The sequence below is a fragment of the Cajanus cajan genome, chromosome 5, assembly GCF_000230855.2.
Source record: "Cajanus cajan strain Asha chromosome 5, NIPB_CcT2T_4, whole genome shotgun sequence".
NCBI lineage: Eukaryota > Viridiplantae > Streptophyta > Magnoliopsida > Fabales > Fabaceae > Cajanus > Cajanus cajan.
Genome location: NC_138521.1, coordinates 65,557,777 through 65,582,929, shown reverse-complemented (window position 1 = coordinate 65,582,929; position 25,153 = coordinate 65,557,777). Strand labels below are relative to the sequence as shown.

General features: G+C 31.9%; 4 protein-coding genes across 7 annotated transcripts; all 4 read right to left on the bottom strand.

Moving 5' to 3' along the window:
* Positions 1 to 437: 437 nt before the first annotated feature.
* On the bottom strand, positions 438 to 4,512 carry LOC109807482 (Integral membrane Yip1 family protein). Its single transcript, XM_020370011.3, has 3 exons — positions 3,925 to 4,512; positions 1,066 to 1,140; positions 438 to 906 (listed from the first exon to the last, which is right to left on the bottom strand). Exons 1-3 carry the CDS (start codon positions 4,396 to 4,398, stop codon positions 646 to 648), a joined length of 810 nt encoding a protein of 269 aa, XP_020225600.1. The 5' UTR covers positions 4,399 to 4,512; the 3' UTR covers positions 438 to 645.
* Positions 4,513 to 6,340: 1,828 nt separating this feature from the next.
* On the bottom strand, positions 6,341 to 13,447 carry VDAC4 (voltage dependent anion channel 4). Of its 4 annotated transcripts, none has more exons than XM_020372413.3 (7): positions 13,203 to 13,447; positions 12,026 to 12,102; positions 10,884 to 10,951; positions 9,839 to 9,949; positions 9,261 to 9,347; positions 8,396 to 8,604; positions 6,341 to 7,092 (listed from the first exon to the last, which is right to left on the bottom strand). In XM_020372413.3, exons 2-7 carry the CDS (start codon positions 12,072 to 12,074, stop codon positions 6,783 to 6,785), a joined length of 834 nt encoding a protein of 277 aa, XP_020228002.1. In that variant the 5' UTR covers positions 12,075 to 12,102; positions 13,203 to 13,447; the 3' UTR covers positions 6,341 to 6,782. The 4 variants fall into 4 exon arrangements, with proteins under 4 accessions (XP_020228002.1, XP_020228001.1, XP_082931818.1 ...); XM_020372412.3 differs by having other exon boundaries at positions 13,208 to 13,445; XM_083075692.1 differs by lacking the exon at positions 13,203 to 13,447 and adding an exon at positions 12,910 to 13,028.
* Positions 13,448 to 15,838: 2,391 nt separating this feature from the next.
* On the bottom strand, positions 15,839 to 17,874 carry LOC109809729 (Galactosyltransferase family protein). Its single transcript, XM_020373115.3, has one exon. The coding sequence runs from the start codon at positions 17,586 to 17,588 to the stop codon at positions 16,647 to 16,649; it is 942 nt and encodes a 313-aa protein (XP_020228704.1). The 5' UTR covers positions 17,589 to 17,874; the 3' UTR covers positions 15,839 to 16,646.
* A 5,112-nt stretch (positions 17,875 to 22,986) lies between these two features.
* Positions 22,987 to 23,695, bottom strand: LOC109797951 (cotton fiber protein). Its single transcript, XM_020358128.3, has one exon. It carries the CDS (start codon positions 23,605 to 23,607, stop codon positions 23,206 to 23,208), a length of 402 nt encoding a protein of 133 aa, XP_020213717.1. The 5' UTR covers positions 23,608 to 23,695; the 3' UTR covers positions 22,987 to 23,205.
* Positions 23,696 to 25,153: the final 1,458 nt, after the last annotated feature.

The window sequence follows — 25,153 nt, the reverse complement described above, 5'->3', positions numbered from 1 at the left end:
TAACAGAAACCTCTCGATTTCTTATGTGGTTATAATAAATCAAGGGAGATCAAAGTAATATTAAAAAGGAGGAATATCAGTTTACAGAGACAAAAATCCTCTCCAGTTAAAAAAAAACTGGAGTCTCAAGTTAAAAAAAACGGAGTCTCCAGTTTAATAATCTCACCATTCATACATTTTTTTTTTCTATACTTCATAAATAAATTCATTAAATATTAAAATTAAGCACGGGCTGAGATCGAATTCAGTTTTTCTAAACTGCAAAGAATCTTTTTCCCTGGTTACAGGTATAATTTCATTAGACCTGGCGTAAGGGTGAGTGTAATTTCCCCAAAATAAAATAATCCATTTGTTCAATTTCGTTCTTTCTTGGGGTTTCTTCAATCCTATCAGTTATCACACATTGACATTAAATAACATGTAATAGAAAACAATACTTATGTATCAAGTTTGTTTCCACCATATGCTTTCCACGTAATATTATACATGTGTCTGTATCCAAATATATCTAACCAAATTTTAAACAGAAAAAAGGACGGGCAGAAAAGAATTAAAAGAAAAAAGGTTGATCATCAAACAAAAATTCCTATTTAGAAGCAGATTCCAAGTGGTTATCGGAATAAAGAAATCGGAAGCATAGTGTATTTAGTCAATGGCAATGATGAGAAAACCAACAGATACATACATGAGAAAAACTGGGTAGAGTGCAAGAGCTTTTCTCCTGGGATTGACTGCAGAACTCATGAAAGGGTATGCAGACCAAGAACTCCAAGCCAATGTCACACATACCACAACCACTTTCACTATGACATTGTCCTTCAACATACAAATTAATGCACCAACATCCAGAGGGAACAGGCAATAGCCCAACAGACTCAGACTCTGAAAGAAAATAATGTGTCCACCCTGAAATTTTGAACAGATGAAGACAGTCAAATATTTGCCCTCCTCCATCAAAGTACACTTTCAAGAATGGTCAGGTCCCCCATCCTTCAACATTACATCAAACAGAAAATGTTGACACTCAAAATATAACTAAATTAAGAGAGAGAAAGAGGCTATTACCAGAAGAAGTACATTCAGTGTCAAAATTACAGCGCCAGCAGCTAGTAAAGCAAATGCAACAGCAAAAACCTCAGACTGAGACACAATCAGACAGAAAGACGTTAGAAAAAATACGACTAATATTGACCAAACTTAGTAATTATATGCAAGACATTCAAACTACAAAACACAGTGCATGAGGCCCCCACCTAGTGGCATTTCGGGAGGGTAGATACACACAACCTTATCTCCGAGTTTGTTTCTAGGAATCAAACCGATAATAACCTCTAGTTCACAAGGCAACCTTATCATTGCACCAAGGCAGACTCTCATCATGCAAACTACAATGCAGGAAAAAAGACAGGATAGACTAGAGAACTTCCAAAGTAGGACAAAGCAGAGGACCAAGGAGTGGACTAAGAAATTTGAACCCCTGGTTAAAGGTTAACTGAATCCAACTGTAATTTTTTTTTACAACTATTGGCTCCATGGACTAATCACAGCATCCCCCTCAATGAATTCATAATTTAACAACAGATATTTAACTTCACATAGCCCAAGAAACGATAAAAGGAAAAGAAATACATATACAATTTATTTGTATCATGGAGAAGACAAAGATTCAGTTGATAGGTGCAACTATGTAATTCAAACCACCAACAACTAGCAGTGTTCTGTCATAATGAACTCACACTACTCTAGGAGTTGGATGTCTTCAGTAATAGCATGTCTATTGGTAGTTCAGACTCATATACCACCACCATCTCTTAGTAGCATCTATCACAACTACTGTTTAACTTTAAAGAATAGAACGACAATTTAAGAAAAAGCAATCCCAAACCATGAAAACTGCTAGTTTCCATGCCATTTGGTCACTGGAAATCTCATCAACCCAAAGATACAAGTATCTCAGCTCTTCAAGGAATTTCAAATGACAACCCTCACTCTGAGAAGTTGCAGAAAATTCTTTATGCAAAAAATAGGAAAAGAAATAGGGTACACTTAGATAATAACATTAATTAATCACAATTCTTTCTTTGCAAGAAACTGAAAAATGTAAAGTTCAAATAAGTATACAAACCTAAAGCAATTTAAAGGAAGACACAAACAGATAGATGATCAACATATATATAGTGTTGACAATATGTTAAGAACCAAATGCCATAGCACAAATTGAAGTCAACAGCCCAAGCTAGATATTCAATTCAGTTCAATATTTGAAAGGATAAAATTGAGAATCATTAACAATACATAAAATGGAATGATTTAGGAAAAACTCGATAGAAAATGATGTTCCACACCACATAAGTTGTATCCTATGAAACACTGACACATCAATAAAATGTTGTATCAACTTGTTCGACACACTTTTGACACTTATGCACCATTTCACATTTATTCATTATTTATTTATCTTTTGACTCAAACACCTCTCCAACACAGTTTAGACACATTTTCAATACAACTTGGGCACAAGCCAAGAAAGTGAACCGACACTTACTCTTAGCTAAACACTTATTTAACACTCATATTATAAAATAAAATTAAAGAGTCAACTAATTTTGTAAATATTGCAAGGATCAGAACATCTTTTTTTTTTTTTTTTTGCAAGCCTCATTTTCATAGAATTATTAGTTTTAACTTTAAAGAGATAGATTCATCTTCTTATGTTGATTTTTTTTTTCATAAAGATTGCACTATGAATTGATCCATATTAGTATTCTTTCTATAAGGTTAATATATATAAATCTTAATTCTCTACATAAATATATATATATACACACACGTCCTGTCCCGATGTCCTATATTTTTTGTACTAGTCATGTCCTGACATCTGTGTTTGCGGCGATGCTTCATAGGTTGTACCAAGCACCACACTGATGGGCACAAAATACCAGTGGTTTAAATCCCAGATAGTGGTGTGTAGTGGCTGGTCCTAATCGTGCTATAGTGAAACAGCGGATAGTGGGATTGCCACTATTTTGAAATTTTTTATATAATTTATATGTATACTATATACATATAAAGTATCAAAAACAAATATGGTAAAACTCATTCAAAATTATTGACATTCATAAATAACAATAAAAACTCAGGTGTCTTAAACAAAAATTACAAGTAAATACCGACAAAAGTCAAATCCAGGTTTCCAAGATAGGAATAATCATCTTCTAAATCCAAGTCTTTTTTTTTTTTTTTTAAATCATTTTCACTACTATTGCAGCTGTAGGTTTCACTTTTCACTTTTTGCAAATTGAAATCCCAAAATGAGACCCTCAAAAAAGCCAAAATGTCTCCGTTCAAGGGCATTTTTTTGGAATTAACACACAGCGCTGCTAAAGCCACTACCCAACCCACTACTTGGTCTTCTATGATCGACTGCAACAGCTCCCTGTAGCGAGTAGGGGCCGCTGCGTCGTGCCACTCCGGCACTACACCACTATATGAATGCCAGTTTGACAACTCCATGACCATTGGCTTAATGCAACACCAAAGTAGTGCATCATATGTCATTGCAACATTTATACCTCAGCAATCCGTTGTTCAACAAGTAACCTCTCCCTCTCCTACGTACGGGATATAAAATACACAGATCCCCATAACTTTGAAGTGAATTTTCCTCAAGAGTTAAGATTGAACAGCGAAACCCACAAGGTGGGATCACAACCATCAAGTGAATCAAGAAAAGCATAAATAGTGCAGAAATAATGTAACAAAAAGAAACAAGCAGTAAAGATCAAGATCAGGCACAATGTCCTTCTCCTTCCTAAAGTGGATCCAATCGCTATCCCTACGATTACTAGCAGATCAACAAGTGGTGACAACAGATCAGCGAAGAAGAGAGCAGAAAAAGCTAAAAAGCATAAAAGAAAGAAATACCTTTTTAACAGAAGCGGACCAAGAGAGGGTGAGGCCGAGAAAGACGATGAAGAAGAAAGGGCCCCACAGATCCCAATCCCTGAGGGCCTTACCGGGGTCCTCGCGGTAAGGGTTAGGGAAGACAACGAGCTTGAGATTGCTAACGATTCGAGAGAGATCGCGCTTGACGGTGTCCCACACGGGCTCAGTGAGGGTGTTGGGGGCGGGGCCGAAGCCGGAGGGCGGGGGAGGGGGCGGAGGGACGGCGGAGGAGGAGGATTTGGGGAGCGGAGGGAGGGAGGAGGAGAGGAAGGGAGAGGGGGAGGGGGAGGCGGAGGGGGCGGAGGAGACGGAGACAGGGATGGAGGCGCGTGGGGGACTGGGGGGCCTCGCCGGAGGGACTGACTGGTGGACGGAGGCATTGATGAGGTTCTCGATCTCGTCGATGTCGGACTGAGAAGATGGGTGAAGGGGTATGGTATCGCCGTGCGACATTTTCACACCTCACACACCCAACCAAGATCAAAACGCAACACAACCTATTCTTCTTTCTTTCCTCTTCTTAATTTACCTTGCGTCTTCATTTCATTTTCATACCATTTCTTTATGCTATCATATATTCTATTCCATACTTTTCTTTTCTTACCTTTTTTCACTTTTACAACAATCTAATGTAACCATTAACACCACCAATTCAAAATTAGTTTCAATGTCATTTTTTAACATATTTTATTTCAAATATTTATTATATGAAAAATTAAATCCTTTATTAAATGTTTTTGGTCTATATTTTCTTATTGTCGCAAGAAATAACAGTTGTTTTGTCCTTTTCATTTCTTTCATTTTGAGTTTCAGTCTTTTTAAAATTGTATGTTATTGGTTATGCTTCTTTACCAACACACATGAGGAGTATCTGAATGATCGAACAAATTACTTTTTTTGATAAATAAATTTTAGAGATGATAAAGTATAAATTCATGTTTTACAAATTAGTTCAAAATCAATAAGACTTTCGAGCATTATTAAAAAATAGAATTTAATATTAAGAGATTTAAAATACATTATGTTCAACCAATATGTTCAGACTCTTACTAATTTTGAAACAATATATATATATATATGTTCTTTAGATTTTTTTTAAAATAGATAAAAAAATCTTAGAAATGTTGATTTACAAACAATCAATACATCATTAAAAAAATTATTACTTATTTAAGCAAATATTAATTAAAAAGGTACTATATTTTTAAATTATTAATATTTTTTATAAAAAACTTTTATTATATATATATATATATATATATGTCCATAATATCTATTTAACATGTCTTATTCTCATCAATAGAAATAACATCAAATAAAATTGACTATATCTATTTCTTTTTATCTACTCTTATTAGATTAAAAGACAATTTTGAATAAGTTTTAATGACAACAAATTCAAACATTTTTTTAATGATTGATTATTTTGGTATTTAGCCTCTCAAACAAAATGTTCATTTATCAAATAAGAAACAAAGAAGAAAATAGACAAAACAAATCTATAAAAGACACTCATAGATGGACAATAATCATCTTTATAAAACACCTACATAAAAAAACTTGAAGATTCAAGATAAAGAGACACGCATTAATATACACACACTCATACATGCATAGAACAATTGTAAAAGTCATATATAAATCATATTTATTATCTTTGTAAAAACTTTGTACTTAATTAATTGTATTATATATTAATAATAAAACAAAACAGTAAAGTAATTTTTCAACTTTAATTTTGTATTATTACTTTAAATCTTTGTATAAAAAAGAATACTTAATTGTAGAAGTCTAAAGAAACTTGATTATTAAAGAATATTTATCATTAAAATCTAAAGAGACTTGATTGAAAGAAAAAAAAACCTTAGTATCAAAGAGATTTTATATTAAAATAATACTTGAATAATTAATTAAAACGATAAATTAAAGAATTCTTAAGATAAAAGTAATTTATGAAAAAATACCTGTATTTTTTATAAAAGATAACAATACTTTATATTTTCAATGTTTTCATTCTAAGGAAACAAAAAATGAAAAGTTAAATTAACATTTTCTAAATTCTAAAAATTTGAAAATAAAAACTGAAAATAGAAACAGAAAACATTTTCTTAAACCAAATATACCCTTAACAAGTCTTGTGTCTATTTTTATATCAAAAAATACTAAATACTTGAAATATGTTGTTACCCGGTCATTCTCTTAGTGGATTTCATTAGATGCACCGTCAAATCCATTTTATCTATAAACATTGTGCATTTCTTCAACAAGCAAGGTTAAAAAATTTATTACTAAATAAACCAAAATTTACCCCCTCAACAAAATCTCACTTCCTCACTCAGAATAAACGAAGAACAGACATTAAAAATCTAATTTGTAATCATTCAATTGCTCGGGATAAACCAAAGGAAGTTCTCCGAATACTGGTCCATTATTGAATGAGGAGCTGGTGAAATAGAACGATAAAATTTGTGCCATATGAGAAGTTAACAGTATACTACGGCGAAAAAAAATTATGAAATGAGAGATCAGGCATCCACAACCCACCTGACCACGAGTCAATATATCAAAATAGAATTTAACCCCAAAATCATATGCTAGATCCTGAACTGTAGTATCATAAATCAGCTACAAAACCCTCTAGCCATTTATGCAAGTATTTCAAAACTGGGTCCTTCCCGGTGCCGCTTTAGAAGATTTCACAAATATTTCTAGTTCCTTTGTTTTACCTTATGATATGATAGGGCTTAAAACAACCCACCATGGGTTTTCGAAACAATGTAAAATGATATAATGATAAAAGTTGAAGCCACCAAATAAGAGTCAATAGGCAGGCCATGTTAAGGCTTGAGAGAAAGAGCAAGACCGAACTTGGTGGATGAACTAAAGATCTTCGTGGAGTCATATTCAGCAGACAGGGTAACAAGTGAATTGGGCCTCCATGCTCGTTGGCATTGGAAGGCAGCTTTGCCATCATCACTGAACCGAGTCTTTAAAACAGTCTTTGGATCTATTAATTGTGAGCTCCCAATTGTAAATCTGTTCTCATAGGAAGAAAACCTGTGGGAGATTTCAGCAGCTACTGTAAATCCATCTGGGCGATCAACATAATGAATGTAAGACGCCTTCAGGGTTTGTCCTTTATCAGCCCTGCATTTGTAAAAGATATACCCTATCAGAGCAAATGAACGAATTTTCTGTGTATGTCTACCTTCTTATTAGGACTTTCCGGAAAAGACTCGATTTAAAAGTCACCGAATAGAATAATTTATAAACTGTATACAGTCTACACTTTACAATAAATATCATGAAGTTCCCAGAGATAACTTTAACTCTCAAATTGAAATGAAAAAAAAAAAAAAAAAAAGATAAGGAAAAATAAAAATAAGTAATAATTACACAAATACCCATACTTCCAAAAAAAATACTAAAACCATTTCATTTTCAAAGGAATTAGCTAGTATCCTCTCCCCATAAATCATATAGACTTCACAGTAACCGAGTGAAATATCCTAAGGTTCATAGAAAATTTCAAGTACACCATAAAGTTGTCCACCTCATAATAGAATTGCATAAGAGCATTTGCAATGGGAGTTATTTATAAGCAACTCTCATCCACTTTAAATGGATCCCACACTGTCATGTCACTCATAAGCAACTTATATTACATTTTTATAATTTTTACTCCAATGAAAGTTGCTTATAAGCATCTCCACTTTTTAATCACTCATACTTCATTTTTAATAAATTTTAAAAAATTTAATTATTATAATTATTAACATCAGTGAAAGAAGGGAATATTAAGTTATTTTTTTATTCTTAAGCAATCGTCTCTTCTATAAGCAACGGTACTTGAATTTTAACAATTTGACCTGTCATGTCAGCATGCTCTAATGCAGGTTTCTTATAAGCAATGAGAGCTTAAACTTAAGAACCGGATAAAAATCTAACATTGGAGATGCTCTAAGTACGAAGCTAGGAATTAGGAGATATATTTGTGAGTTTAAATGCACATAATTTGCACGAGTTTTATTTTCTTCAATAATGCTGGTATTAATCAATTTAAATAAAATTCAAAATTTTAGAAATAAAACCATGTATACCATTGAGCCCAGACCACCACAATTAGTTTAGTCCATATCCTATACACACAGCTTTAGATGTCCACAACAACTTCAAGGTTTCAGAATTCAGTATAACTAAATATTTCCTTTCTTCAAAAATAAATAAATAAATAACAAACATGCTTTCAAAAAATATTATGTAAGCGAGTCTATGCCTAACTACAAGATTTTGCCATCCTTTGGCGATTCCAATTTTATCTAGCCTTTCTGATAGGTAATTCTCAGGTGCTAATTAAAAAAAAAAAAAAAAAAAAAAAAACCCTGAAACAGAGAAGGGTTATATAGGACATAAGACTGAACCAGGAAAATATGGTAGCAACAATACTTACAGCATAAGGGACGCAGAGAAATCTGATTTATTGAAGGCAACTCCAGCATTATATTTTGTGAATGAAGCAGAAGTTGTATTAAATCCAACTTCACCACCCAGACAAAGATCTTTGCTTCCAATTGCAGCTGAAAGCTCCAATAGAGGGGATGGATTCAAACCAATACTAGAATCAATGGCTGCATGAGGATGAAGGTACTGCACATCCAGCTGAGGTAATAATGCAGAGTCAGATACATTGCAAGAATGCCAAAGTAAATTCATTGCTTACATATTGCTATAATAAAAAGGGATGGCCCAGTGCAGGAGGCTCTCATCACTGCAGGGTTTGGAAGGGTCAAACTGTCAAGCATAAGCAGCCACAGACCCATGACTGGAGAGGCTGTTTCAAGGTTTTACTAAGCTACTGCCCAAATAAAATCAGTGTATCCTTGTTACTGCTCTAAATCATACAGGTATATGTTACCATAAGAGGAGACAATCTCTGTACCACACCTCCCCAACTCAATCAGGTGAATGATTTGGTGCATTAGTTTATCAACTCGTAATTCCTAATTGCAACCAATCTCAACCAAGTGAATCAACTATCATCGATAATATGCCAACCAGATGATTTTCAGCATAACTTCCGTCAATAAGGAATTCAATCCCATTTGTTGCTTCAAGTTACTAGGATGAAAACTTTTATTATCAATTATGAGTTAGGCTTTAACAGAGTCATTATATTTATGAAATCCTCATAGATAGGGAATCAAACAAAACACTTTAAGTATTATCAGGAGCAAACAAAAGCAATGATTTACTTAATTCAGTCTGATAAACCATGCATTAACATTTTCTCACAGGGAAAGCTAGATTATACCCACCTTTCCAGACTTATGATCAGGTATGTTGAAGCTCAAAGTTGCTTTTGTACTATGCAAGATATCATTCACAGTTACTTTTGTAGATACCTGCAGAGGTAAATTAGACAAAACATCATTTGTAGTAAAAGATGGTAAAAATACTGTCACCACACTTGTTAGAAAAAATGAAAGCATTCTAAACTATCTTTGGATATCTTTCTCCTCTGGAATTAGTTTATCTATTCATTTCCTCATTATCTCTCAAGTATGATTACCATAATTTCTTATCTCTTTGTTTCCTATTTCGTTGGGATTATAATTAGTATAAACACTATTATCCATTGTAGTAATTAATAGAATATTATTCAAAGTCTGTATCATTCTCTTTTATTTCTCTTCCTACCACTATACCTAAAACTCCATAATGTAAACATTACTAACTACTGGTTTCAATTTACACCATCTTAGATAACTAAACCAATTTTAGAAAGTTTAAACTTTTGCTACAGTCATTGACAGATTAAGAGTAGCAGTAGTAGCAACACTATTTACATATCAAAGGAAGGATATATGAGTAGAAGTAGACCTCTATTTCTTACATTAGAGTATGTATCAACTTTCACATCAACTGTAGTATTTCCACTCTTGTAAAGTGTACTTATGTCACCCACAAAAAGTTGATCCTTCTTCAATCCTGTTGCTACAAGCCCCTGCCAAATGGAAAATAGAATATGAAATTAGGCACAATTGAAGAAGGGTGACTAAAGGTTGCAAATCTGCAATCACTTTAGACTATTTGATAAAATACAAACATTAATGCAAGTTTCCAATTGCCATGATTATTCATTCTCATTAGCGCCTATAAGAACATGTAAACAACCCATGAATTGAAAGATATATGTTGCCAACTTTATAAACCCAACTTGCTCAAGAAAGGAGAAAACAATATTCATCCTTTCAAGCAGCACCTGTATTTGGAGTTCAATTCTACATGGGGGAGAGGGAAAGTTTAGATGACACTGAACTGATAAAAGATTTCCATGATGTCTTCCGGAGTTTGGCATATTTGTTAATTACCTTAAATAGATAAAACATGATTCCTCATGAAAATTAATTTTTCTATAGGAATCCAGAAGTTAACTTTATCTCACAACCCATGATATTTGGCTATAAAAATAAATAAAAATAGACCCAAATATGAATATTTTATGGAATGCAATTTTATTAACATAATGACATCAATCAATTGAGCATTATATTAAATCTATTTATTCTTCCTCTCAGTTTTTTTACTCAATAGTCAAATAACAAAGAATGATGAAAAATGAATGTGATTAAACTTTAATCCTCATATATGCAATAATGGGATGCAATGCACTTATCCTCAGTTTTTAAAGAATTGTGTTACTATTTCATGCTGGTCAAAAAGAGAAAATAAAAAATACATCAACAATCACTATTGTCGTATTATATGATGTTCAGTATGTGCGAGAGTAACTGCATGTGTGATTAAGACTATAGCATATTCAAGCAAAAGAATATTATATCTACTAAGCATCAACTGCAATGAGAAACTGAAAACTGAACTGATACAAATAATAAACGAGAGGGAGAGATAATTGCATAAAGGGGGATATGCATTACCAATCCAGTGGAGTTGGGAATCGATAGGGTAAACTTGTGATCAAAGTTGTAATCCTTGTATAAAAGGTCTGCAAAGGAACAAGATTATATAATCCTTAATGCCACTGGTATGTTTTGCAAAATTTAAATTTGACTTGATAGGAAATACATAGAGAAGACAACAGTCAAGATTCTTGGCCATAGATGCTTGTTAGGAACCAAAGTATCAAATAAGAAAAATGGTTGAACCAGTATTGATATTTATCTATGATCAGTAGAAAAATCCTCAATATACAGTGGAATATAAGAGAAATCCAACAGAGAAACAGAAAACAATGGCTATGGAGGGAGATAATATTCTATAAAGTATGAAATAGAAACTAAGCATGTAAAACTAGAAAAGCAAACACTAGATAATGAGAAGAGCCAACCTCTCCTCAAAATCACCACCCAAAACCTCTTAGAATCAGCCCCCCTCCTTCAGATACCCTTCCTCTATATATATCCATTCTCTTTCTCCTTTGGGCCCCATTGCATGATTCTAGCCTAACCTCCCCACTATTTTACTGCACATAACCATTCAATTATTTTACCCTTCTTTTGTAAACATGACTTGTGAGCCTAACAATTAATGATCAGGAAGGGATTATGAAATAAGGAACATTTTAAGTTCAAATTGTTAGCTAACCCAGTTTTCATATAAGTATACAACAGGCCATGATTTCAGAAACCTGGTGTACAATGAAGGTGATGCACTGAGGAAGTCAATGATGTGGTAAAATGAGAATGTCTATTGAACTTGTTCATGATATTTATTTGGGCTGGGATAGAAGTCTCAATTGATAAGTAAATCAAAAGTGGACAATGATAAGAAAAGTAGTGGTGCAACAGATCATAGAGATCTGAAAAATTAAATTACTGAAGAAGAATACAAGGCATGAAAGCAATCACAAAATTAGTTGTGGGTGTTTACCATATCATGTCCTATATGTCTGATGTATATATAAGCGAGGGGTGAATAAGTAATGAATTGTAATACGCAAATCAACGTGTTATTTGTCATTTGTATGAGTACAGCCAGAAACTAGCAACAGGATGTTCATGTGTTCCTTGAGCAATGACATACAAAAATGAATATATTATGATTTTGAATGCAAATCTACCTCTTGCCCTTTTTCCAATCTCAGAGTAAGGTGCTGGACCATTGGCCATATTGAATCAGAATGAAATGCACCAAACCCTGTGAAACATAATTATTATTTTATATTTTAATTAACAATTTCAAGATTAGAAACAAATTCACATAGAAAAACAGGAGAAAAGAAAAAGGAGAACAACAAAGATCATAACAATATCATGCATCGACATGTACATGTGCAAATGCAATATTTTCTATGTAACAAAAGATCAGTAATAAAGTCATCCAGCAAGCTAGATCATCCTCAATAACAGTGCAGGAAGAGAGGTGAAACTATGAGCTTTTATGCAAGTACTGCACAGCACTACATGCACGTGTAGACAGATTTTGTACGTGCCATATGCTCGACAAAATACCCATACAGGAGTAAACCATAAATGTAATGAGTCCATTATTCCCGGATAAGACAAAGTAAGGTTTTGAGAACACCCAGTGACACGATAGGACAATAAAATTGAAGCCTCTGGAGTTTACTAGTTACAATATTAATTTGTATTCTACCCAACAGAAAAAATAATTTAAGTTCCTTCAAGCTACCCCAATCTTGACCAGTGCTATTTGCCTATTTTCAAAACATGACACTACAATCCTTCACTCAACCACGAAGTATTTTAAATTATGATGATATCAATGAAGCTCACCAAGTTAATTTACAGAAATCGGGGCAAATCGATAGTGAACTTGAAAAGCAACCTAGGATGTTCACATTATGATAAACGACTGTACAGGTTCAGAGGAAGTTGACACACAAACTGATTCACATGGGATAGAGTTGCAAAATTGAGCAAAACAAGTGCGTAATTTTGACGCGCAAGTCAAGCTACAGAAGAAAATCAGGATTCCACCCACAGTTCTAAGAGCATAGTGCATCAGCTTCAGAAGAGCCTCTAAGAGATAGCGGTGCATTATGAAAGTACAGCGCATCGCATCTTGTGAGATTGTAAGCGCCAGATGCTCGACGAAATAGCCAAACGAGGAAAAGGAGTCTTACAGTGAGAAACGATCGCAATCCAATAAGAAGATATGAGGAGTCTAAAAGAGAATACGAAAAATAAAAAAAAAATAAAATAAAATAAAAGGTGGAATAAATCTGAAAAGCGATGATAGGAGGAGTAAAAGCTGGAAAATGAAGATGCAGAAACCTTACAGAGAATGAATGGGTGAAGGGGGAGAGAAAACGACGCCGCCGCCAAAGAAGGAGTGGAAGCGTCTGAGTCGTTGTCTCTCTCTCACACGGAGCACGGGTGCAGACTCTCTCTGTGGGCTGCGCAACAAAATGCAAAGGCCCGGTCGCAACTCACTCAAATGGTGACGTGGCCTATTCACACCTACTAGACCTACTACCTAGTCCTACCTACACTCACCGGCTTAGTTATAAATTAAAAAAGTAAATCTCATTCAACTTGCGTTGGCTTCAAACTTAAAATGCCTTTTCGTTTGTGACGCCACTCTTCCTAATATGCACCACTATGGGACTGCTTAAATTCTTTTCCACCTCAATTGCTCTAATATGTTCTCATTCTTTTTAAATTCAAAATATCGTTCCAGTCGGAATAGTTTGCAAGGCTATTAGATTTGGATTTTGTTGCCTTCTTTATAATTCTTAAAACTTTAAATATTGTTTATTTTTTTATGTAATAATCGACCAAAAATATTTCTTATATTAATTATTGTACATTTCAAATTTATTTTTTTACAAACAAGGGTTAAATTATGAGAAAAATATAGAATAAAAATTACGGAGATATAAATAATATTTGTCAAAATCTCAAAGAAAACAAAACTAAAAATTGGCTCACAAATAAATAAATCAAACAAAGATAAACATGATGAACAAAGTTATCGTTTACTTGAATGGTTTATCTTAAAACATGAAATCAGAATTATACTCTAATTGCATCCGCCATTTGATTAATGAGTTTGAAATTTTGGATACATTAGATGATTACAACTACTATATAGAAGGTTGATTGCATACTTGGCATCAAATTCTACAAAAAATATTAGTAAAACCTCTACTAGCTAACAATTTAATTTTCATCTCAATGACTATCAATTTAGCCATATTAATGAAGAACACTTTAATCTTAGCATAGAAATCAAACACGATATTATTAATAGAATCCTTGAGCATTCTACCACAAGTTGTATCATCATGATGAATCATAAAATATCAGTTTAGTTTAAGGAAACACTTAGGAGAAGAAACCCAACTAATAGAAACATTGCTATTAGCAACAAAAATTTTGGAAAGTAAAATAAAGGTGGCCTAGGAAATGACTTGGATATGTGAAACACACCCGTTCAATTATTTGGATTAAGGAATCTATCATATTCACCAAATTAGAGAAAATGAACTCGCTTTTATTCTTCCAAATGGCATTACAAGCAACTCCAAAGACAAACACCAATTGTCCACATGGTGATTTGTTGAGATCTTCAAATTTCATACAAATCAAAACTAAGAAGTTATTTGATAAATTTATAGAGTCTAAAGAGAATCAAACCTATTGTGCCAAGGAGCAATGTAAAATAGATTCAACATGGGAGTTGCATAAAGAACACACATCAAGTTAGTCATTTGTCTTTGAAACCTAGTCTAATTCACCAACAAAGTACAAGCAGATTTCCAAAGGAAGATCCTAATTCTTTCTTGACTGTGTCATTTCCAAACAATTATAAATAAGAGATTTCTCATTTCACGCATACACGATAAAGACTTATAAGTAGTAGATAAGAATACATTAGTAATAACAAGGATTTGTACACCTCTTATTCATCCGGTGCACATGATTAACAACTTAAAAAAAATAATTATTTTTATTTTTTAAGTGGTTATGAGAAATGTAATGCATGTAATTATTAATAAATGATTAATAGTGTCATGATGTTGTTATAATGTCAAATAATAATTAATTATGACTTATAGGTGATTAATAGTGTTACGAGACTAAGTGACTGTGATGTGTGATTAACTTTAAATGAAAAATTGGTGCAAAAAAAACTATAAATGTAAAATTTGTTTTTTTTGTCTTACAAGAAAACACTAGTAAAATAAACATGATTATATAAGTTGTAAAAAAAACACAATTATAAAATAATTGAAATGCTTGATAATAATTAACCTAATCTAGAAGTAATTAATATCATAAAATTATTAAAATGCCTAATAACAATAATTTAATCTTATAAATAGTTGGGTTAATTACAATTTTTCTTCCTTTAATAAGTATCATAATTGTACAATTTTGGTCATAATATTTTAATTGAGTAATTTTAATATATTAAATATTACAATTGTAATTATGCAATTTTAAACTCTCAAATTTAATTAAATAATTTGAATTCCTTAAATATCACAATTGTACAATTCCTTAAATAATTTCAATTTCTTAAATATCACAATTATACAAAGTCAAACATCTATTATACTTAAAGGACAAAAACATATTTAAATCTAAATAGTTCATATTAACCACATTGATAACTATATATAATTATATTATTTACTTTTAACCATTTATAAAATATACTCGGTGAATTTCAAATAACGTTTAGAATTTCGTTTCATATCTTTTAACCATTAATTTTTGTTTCATTACCTTTTATTTGTTACATATGGTTCTTATCTGAATTATTAAAAATGATTTTTAACAAAGAAAGAATAAATTCGTGCATTCCAAAAATATATATTATTCTTTGTGTGGGCGATTAGAGGGGGCAAAAGAAAAAATAACAGCCAACAGGATCCCCGGATCACCCATTTGAAAAGAAAAAATAAAATAAAAAATAAGTTTTTTGCTTTTAGTCCAAAGATCTGTCAAGTACATTTTTTCTCCAAAAGAAGGGCTACGATTCTGGTTTACCCAATTTTCCCAATTTGGTTTCATTCGTTTCTGGACCGCACCATTCGTACAAATGCGGTCAAATCAAAAGTTTCCCCAAACACAAGGCCATAGGATTAGAGGGTTCACCCTGTTTCGTATTATATAGTGCACTGAACCAGAAAATAAAACGAACGGTTGTGCAGAAAATTGCAGAGTAGAACCACAGGAGAGAAGATTTTCTGATACCGAACAAGTGAACATCACCGATCCTTAACATGTTATTTTCATATTTTGCCATGTTAGGTAGAAGGGGGAAGAAAATGCCCATAAATCACTATTTTCTACGATACTGTGTCTGACTGAATTCTCATTGTGATTGCATGACTTTTCTCTGCCCTGCCTTCACTGACTCTGTTTCCCCATTTGAATTGACTTCCTTCTTTTGTAAGGTCCGCTAATATCTTATTATCTTTAAAATGACAAATTCACAATAACCCTTGTTGTTCCACAACAATTAAAGACGAGGCACGTTCAGAATTGCTTGTAAAAACTAGAAATCGAGCACAAATCGCACCTCACAAGTCAATTGTTCCCTCTAAAACTCTTCTCTTCCTCAGCAAAAGATAGCAACAACTTATTATAAGAAACCCCCCAAATGAAATCTGATGTCACTATCATCTCATCATATAAAAAAAATAAAAATAAAAAAATAGTGTACTGTAAAGCAAAGATTAACTAATAAGATCGATGAGCTAAAGGCTAAGGTATATGGTACATCTTGGACGGCTTCAAAGAATCAGTGTGGTTGAAATACGTAAGAGTCCGAACCCACTTCTCTTGATTCTTCAACAAATGAACCGCAATAGTATCATTCCAAAGCTCGTGGCTACAGACCGAAGGTGGATCAGGATAGTTGTACATAGACCACTTAGCATTGTACCTATTGTTTCCACGTCGAGCCCATCGCATCCAATCTCCAAACACCTTATCCTCAGGACCCTCCACGTGTTTCCTAGGAATATCCGAACCGTGGATCCACTCCACAATGTCCCACGACACCACAAACCCCATCCCCGACATGTAGTGCTTAAAGGGGTCCATGCTTCCGCACGGTATCACGAACCCATAGTATAAATCCTCCCTGGGCAACGGCCTCAACGACCGCACCAAACTGTTGAGCCTCACGTACGTGTCATCATCTGCTTTCATGACGTAGTGGTAGGGCGGGTAGGGACCCTCCGTTTCGTTGAAAATCTCGGGCAGGCTCCTGAAGAACGTCGAGGTTTTTCCCTTGTTCATGTTCTCGGTGCAGTTCAGGATGATGATGTCGTTGTAGCGCATGATCTCTAAAGCCACCAGGGTTTTTTGGTCCTCTTTTGTCAGGTTGCAGAACACGAACTTCACGTCGACTTTCGCGCCCTCTGTTACCGTTTGTGTTCCGTACACGAGGCGCAGGAAGTGTCGTCGTAGGTATTGGTCGGGGAGGGTGAGAACGGAGATGAGGATTCGAAGGTTGTCGTCTTCGTTGGAGGTGGAAGAGTGTGCGGGGAGAGATTCGTTTGAGAGGACACAGCGACGGAACTTCAGTATGCCGTTGAATCGAACTTCGTTTATTGAAGCCAACACGCAGAGGAAGAAGATGAATATGAAGCATGAGAGCATGAAACGACTCCGGTTTGGCTTTGAGGACTTCGCCGCCATTGTGTTGAAGCTTCACGAGAAGAAACTGGGGTTTGCTTTTCTTTCAACTCATGAAATGTGTTATGATCTGAGGATTCATGATACTACTAATAAAATTTTTAAGTTTCTTAGGGGTAACGCGTTGGTGAACATTTTCGTGCTACTGGGATTTCTCTTTCACTTTTGACTTCTCCTCTTCTAAAGTAATACAAATTCACACATGATACACCTTTTTTAAGAAACAAAAATGCGTTGGTTAATAAGATGTTGGGAGAATGTGATGAATTTGTTAGCCTTTTCGAGTAAAATACATGTTAAATTAGGGACTTTTTGGTCTTTTGATAAGCATATATCCCTAATATGTGCCTAGTATTGAGCAACTTCATTCAGTGAATATATTAATTAAATTGAAGGATGGCGTGGGAGTGGAACAATTGTGAAGGTGGAGTTTAGCCTGAACGTTGGCCGCGTGCGTATGTTGATTGTTGAGTCTCGCTTGCTTGGTAAAGTGGTTTGGTCAACTTTTCGTGATTAGGCATATTTGCATGAACAAAGGAGGCTTCAGCATCATTCACGCCATACTTGATTATGATGCAAGTAACGCCATTGACTAGGAAATATTTCTTTAAGGTCCTCCTTTCAAATATGAGAATTTGTATTTATATAAATTCTATTTACAATTAAGAAATAGATAAAAGAAAGGAGAGATAAAATATAAGATAACAGCTAATATTATTAAAAATATTATATGCATAATATTACTCTTAAAATATAATTACAAGTTTGATGCCAGAAGACATTAGTTTTCTGCCAGCACCGACTAAATGTGGTTACCCTCGTGCTAACCTACCATGACATTCATGAAAAACCAGTTTTTAAGCCTTAATAAACGTTATTCTTTTCTGACGGTGGGGGGTTCGTTACCCTGCTTGATTAATCGTGTAACTAATTAGGCAGAGTAGGTTCCTTTTAGCTAGAATCAAAATGCGTTACCCGTTTGCTTAATTTACATCTGCTTATTGACAAACTAGAGTATTGTTGTTTTCTACTAAAGTTTTGTGGTTATACTCTGGCGGAGGAAACCACTAAAAGCAAAGTAAAATTATATCAGAAGAAAATAAAACAAAAATTTAAACTATGTTTGGTAGAGCTTAAACACAATAAAAAAAGAATTAACAAATTTAAGTTATGTTCAAATGGGTGAATTGTCAAATTCAGTTTGTATCGAATAGATCTTGCAATCGAAATGTTGTCTGTTACTAGCCAATGAAAGACCAAATAAGTAAATCATAAGGTTAAGATTTATTTAGTCTAGCCGAGCACCCCACCATAATCATGATGAAGAGTATGGTTCAACCATTACAATGTAATAAAAACTCTTGAATATAATTAATGACCAAATCATCAATTATAATATTCTTTTAACTATAAATATATATGTATATATGATACCTTCACGAGATACGTAATCTTATAAAACACATGGAACACTCTGAATTCTTACTAATTTTGGCATTGAAGTCTCTTTTGAAGGTAAAACCAACATTTGATATTTAAAGACCTATGATCAAAGAGTTGAGGATTGAGGACCTTGAAGAGAAAACTTTTTGCCTCCATTTTTTGGCAAGCACATTTGGTGCCTATCATAGAGCCATGGAAAATTCTTTCATACGGATTCTACTGAACTGATAAACAATAATTGGAACAAGAGGATCACCAAATCAAAATTATGAAATATCGAACACTCAAGTGTCGAATGAGTTACAATGAAAAATACAACAATGGGAAACGCAAAGTGAACAACAACAAAGGCAACGTGAGGGGAAAATGGCTCTCATTTAGCAACAAAATACCAAGTTGTAACAATTGATCAAGTAGTCAGAATTAAGTACAAAAATACTTGATTATGATCCAACATGGAAGCCAAATTCTTTTGATTCTTTAGGGGACTAAAATCCAACAATAAAATTTTGGTATTCAACTTTGGTTGAACATGAGTTCTCAATCAAGTACCTAAACCCAAGTATAAAATATTGTTACCAAAACTCAAATATAAAATCTTTGTATTCAACCTTGACCAAGTACAAGTTTCTGGCTAAATACCAAACCAAGGTATTTAGATTACATAAGCAACGAATGTATATAGGATTTGGAACATAAAAGGCGGAAAACAATTAAAATGTATACAAGTAATATGAAAACTAAAAACATGAAATTTACTAGATTATAGAAATTTACAAAAGAAGTGGGTACCATTCCCCCTACCACATCCTACTAATTTTCAACTATAGTCTCCTCTTCTTCCCTATGCTCAACGTCGACATTGGCATCGTTGCTGCAAGTTCCTCAATTTTCTCTGTTGGAAGTGTATATGTATAAATGGTAGTAGACATTTTTAAAGTGAATCTATGATATATAACTTTGATATAATTTTAGTTAAGCATGTTCATCCTTAATATCCACAGCAAAATAGTAAAAGACTCTTTTGGATGTGTGTTTTAAAATGGAAATATATTGATAATCATGTTTTTATATTAAAAACTTGATTATTTTCATAAATATATTATATTGGTAATGGTCGATTCTCAATCTTCTAAAAAAAATAAATTATTATAAATGATATGAACCAAATTGATTTCCATGATCAAAGAATTTGATCTTTGAAGTTTTTAATTACGGTAAATTTATGTATTAGGGGTAAAATAGTCATTTAATTTATAATTACATTTTTTTTATTATTTCCTCATTCGAAACCAAACAAATTTATGAGAGAGAAAAAACTCCTTCCGTAATTCTTTAAACTCTTTCTTAATCTTACAAAATTAATTTAAAAAATTCTCTTCTTTAACTTTTAATATTGAAATATTAAATAATTATTTAAAACAAATTAGACCTCATCCATAAAAATCTTATTTGTAGAGTAGAGAATTACTTGGCTAGATCAAGTTGTTTGCTAGTTCAATCAACATCAATACTACAATCTAGTCATTTGGACTAAATATCAACTTAAAGGTTGGCACATTCAAACTCACCCATGAATGGGTAAGCAAGAAAAAATAACTATCATAATACAATTAGTAAATATAATCGTGGAAGTGTGAGAAAAGTGACAAAAATCTCACTTACATCATTAAAGATAATAACCTATCTTCTTGATAGTTATAAGTTACTTGTTCTTATATATTGTTTAAATATTTTTATTTATTCAATTATTTTATCAAGACATTAAAGATAATATTTTGACATATATAAAGAGATACATTTACATTTTTCGAAATCTAAACTTCATTATTCAATTTTAAGGTTGTTGCTTATTTGAGCATTAGAGTTTTATTTATTTATTTGTTTAGTTTTTTTTTTCAGATACTCTCAACGCTAAAATAAAGAAGATGGAAAAATTAGTTAGTTTGGATCAACACATGCAAATATTAGTAAGAAGAATATATATATCTAAAATATATTTATCGAGACACATATACCTACTAAAATTACACATATAGAAGAAACTTTATTTTTTTTTTACGTTTATAATTTTTGACCATGCATCATTCCGTTGTTGGTTGCGTCTAATAATAATATAGATTTTGTCTCTATCAAATTTCACTTTATCTAATTTGAATCATAACTATCATATTTAAAAAAACTTAATTATTTTCTATACACAAAGGTAAAATACTACATGAAGTAGAATTAAAAGTAAAATAAATTAACTTAAAATTATTAGGGAAAAACTTACGGGTCTCTTAATTATTAACCAAAATAAAATAAGACTAAAACTATAACTATATAAGTATTGTCTTATCTTTGTATTAATATTTTTTTAATTGTAATCCGTAAGTCCAAATACTCATCTCTTTTGTTTATAGTTAATGTAAATATTTTATTTCTTTATGACGGGAATGTATAATGAATAATAATTATAAAATATAATTAAAAAATCTTATAAATTATGTATATATTTCAGTTATATATGCAAATGAAAATATATTTATACAAAAATATTTCTTTTAAAATATCTAAATAAAAATGATAAAAATGTAAATTCAAAATTATTTGAATATATATTTGTAATTTTTTATATATTTTTTAAAAGAAACGTACAGTATTATATATATAACATTCTAACAATACTAATATAAAATAACCAAAAATACATTAAAATTTATAATAATATAAAAGAAAATTATATTGTAGTTTGCAATCTCAACTCTCAACAATAGGTTCAGAGAGACTAATCTCAACACCCATACTGCATGCATGTTGTTGGTTTGTCTATTTAAACAAGTATTTATATATAAAAAAAATTGTTTTTTTTTTAAATAGTTCTTTAAAAAAAAAACAAATGGGAGTTGTTTCTGGAAAGCCCATCAAGCCCAACCTAACCATTAAAAGTCCAAGAGTTCTAATAAATCTACACCTAATTAGCAGCAAGCACTAATATCATCAATAACGTGTGTGTTTAGTTGAGCTTATATAAATTTAGAGAAATATCAACTTATTTCTGTAAACTTTATTAAATATTGAAAGAAACAAGTGTTTGTGTTTTCAAAAAACAAGTTAAACTAAATGTATTAAAAGAGGCCAAATAAAATAAGTATGGGTAAATTGTATAAATTTGAAAACCAAAATATATTTACGGTCCGGTTGTTTTAAAGTTGAATAAAATGATAATTTTAACAATACCAACTTTGAATCATTAAATATAATTATGATACTTGGTTTAAAAAAAAATAAGATACTTGTTTAGATTAATATTAATATTTTAAAATAAACGTTTGCGTTATTTTCTTTTATATATGAAATAATTATTATCCTCTTAGGAATTGAATAATATTTTTTTGTTTTGCTTTTGGTATGCACTTAATTAATATTATTTTTTTCCATAAGGTAATTTATAAACTACTATTTATAACATATTGAACTAATATTCTTTCCAAGTTGGTAAACCGAAACATGTGACTGGTCTATATATAGCCGTGACCCACATCGTATATCTCAGTCTCAGTTTGTTCATATTTTTAGAAAGAGCAACCATTGATATAAGACATCTGTGATGTATCTATAAAATAAATAAATATTTTAATATTATTATTATTTTTTGAGTAAATAGTTGAATAAATTTAGTTTTAATAAAATTATGTTATCTGATTTACTATCTAACTGCAAAACTTTCACTTATTGTAAGTTAATTTTTTCAAAATTGTTTTGGAAAGCATGTACAATCCATTAAATTTGATTTTTAATTTTATTTCCAAAAAAATAACAAAAATCTATCATGAATTATTGTGGTTGAAACAAAAAATGAAAGCAACCTGACAATAATTTCATTAAATTGGTTTGTTTTCTTCGTATAATAATTTATTATATAGGGACAATGAGAAAGAAAAAAACAAATAGACGAGAGCGAAGGATGAAGAACTAACAAAAACATCATGTGTCCCAGACTCTTCTTATTACAACAATCCCAAAAAAAATCATATGTGCTGCAAATCATGCATCAAAAAAGATTAAAACAATCCAAAACTTTACAAATGAAAAAAAAGAAGAAAAAAGAAGTTGAAAATGACAATTTGTGTAGTTTGTACAAGATGAAGATCCTTCCCTGAAAAAACAGAAAGTCCTCCATTAGAAGAAGCAATCAAGGAGAGGGCAATTGAAGAGTATTTTCCCTGCAATAACGCAGCTGCAGGGAGATTTGCCTCTCCATGTGAAGCTGCCGTCTGAAGTTTGCTATAAACATCTCTGCTCTTTTGTCGATGTCATCATCCGAAGAAGGATAGCTTATGGTCCTCTGAAGGCTTCGCGCACTACTCGGAGAAGAAACATGAACCAAGCCCTCTGAATCCGTTTCCTCCGAAGCACAAATCATCAACCCGGCTCGATCGTCCAAACTAACCTGCCGTTTGATCTGAGAACCACGCCGGAGAAGGCTTGCCGCATGCCACGCGTGGCTGAGCACGGTGGCGCCCAGAAGAAGCTTCACCTTCTGCACCGCCATTCTCAGACGCTCCAATACAGACTTTCTCTCCTTCATGCTCATGTTCCTTACAATTTACAAATATAATATTAACGCTGGGTGGGGTACATATTTATAGCAAACTGGATATATATTTTGAATTTTAATAGGAAGAAACTATTAGGCGATATTTTTAATTAATCTTTATATAATATATAAAATATTATTAATTTCTTCTCATAAATTGAAAAATATAGATACATGTTATATATAATAATGATTAATTGAGATAATCACACCTATAATTTTGAAAATTTCGTGTACAAATATACTACCGTGTTTGTGACACGGGGTGGCTTCAGTTTCAAAGCTTGGTCTAATTACATCTGTATGGTCAGAACTTTGACTTTTTATCACTTTTATTCAAGGTTTGCTTGTTTTGTTGGTGGACCCAGTTAAACCGTAGTTGCCATCATCATCAGCACTCAGCAGCTAATTTCCTATGGGATTTAATGACTTCTATTTAGGATATATCGGCTGTCAAAAGTCACAATTTTATGCATACTTTGGTAAGTTTTACGTTATTTCACATTCTGCAATAGGTATTCGATCAAACAGGATCCATTTTTATACATGAAATATTATACAAAGGAGAAATTAATATTATGCTGTAATTAGTGTACATATTAGGGTAAACACGAAATCAATTATTTACTATCATACGTAAAGCCTGTCAACAAGACGCGGTTAGCTTTGTGGCGGCTAACCTGCGATTGTCCTGTTCTCAATATTCTGTATCCAATCATTAAGTGAGAAGAAAATGTAGCAAGAGACTGAATTCAGATTTTATTTTTAAAGAAAATATAAACTGTACTCATTTGTAAGAAGAAGAAAAAAACTTTATAGTTAATATTTTGTGATAAAAAATTATATCGTAAAAATATATAAAATTTAAAAGGAATTTACAAAATTTGAAAGAATTTTATGTTATAGATTTATAAAACTTGAAAGAATTTCGTAGATGTTTAACAAATATTTAAAGTTACAATAGTCGATGAAAATGATAAAATAAATAATAGTTAATCATCTTATTTTAATCAAATCATTATGAAATATCACTTTTATCGGAAGATAAACAACCACCACAAGCAATGAACATAAATTTTGTTAGCAGTATAATGACATATTATTAAATTCATGACAGTGATGTATGGTATATAAAAGTTGTGTAAACTATTTAGATGTTACTCGATTTAAGTATATATTTATGAAATTAATGGTAGTAATATATAGAGAGATGATTTAAGTGATGACATTTGTTAACAAGAGTTTTATTAATAACAATACTTAGGTTATAATTAAAAATTATAAATTAAAATTATTATATATTGTCATCACCATATTTTTTTTACAATTATTTCCATTATCACCATTATTGATAATACTATCATAGTGGAGGTGATGGTGATATAGTTTTTTTTACTTGTTTGAATGAGTAAAAAAAATTCATAAATAAATAAATTATGTGAAATCATTTTTAATTTATTGAAAAAAGTCAACTTTTTTCTTAACATAAATTAGTTTTTTGTTTTTTAAACAATAATTATTTTTACAAAATAAAACCAAAAAA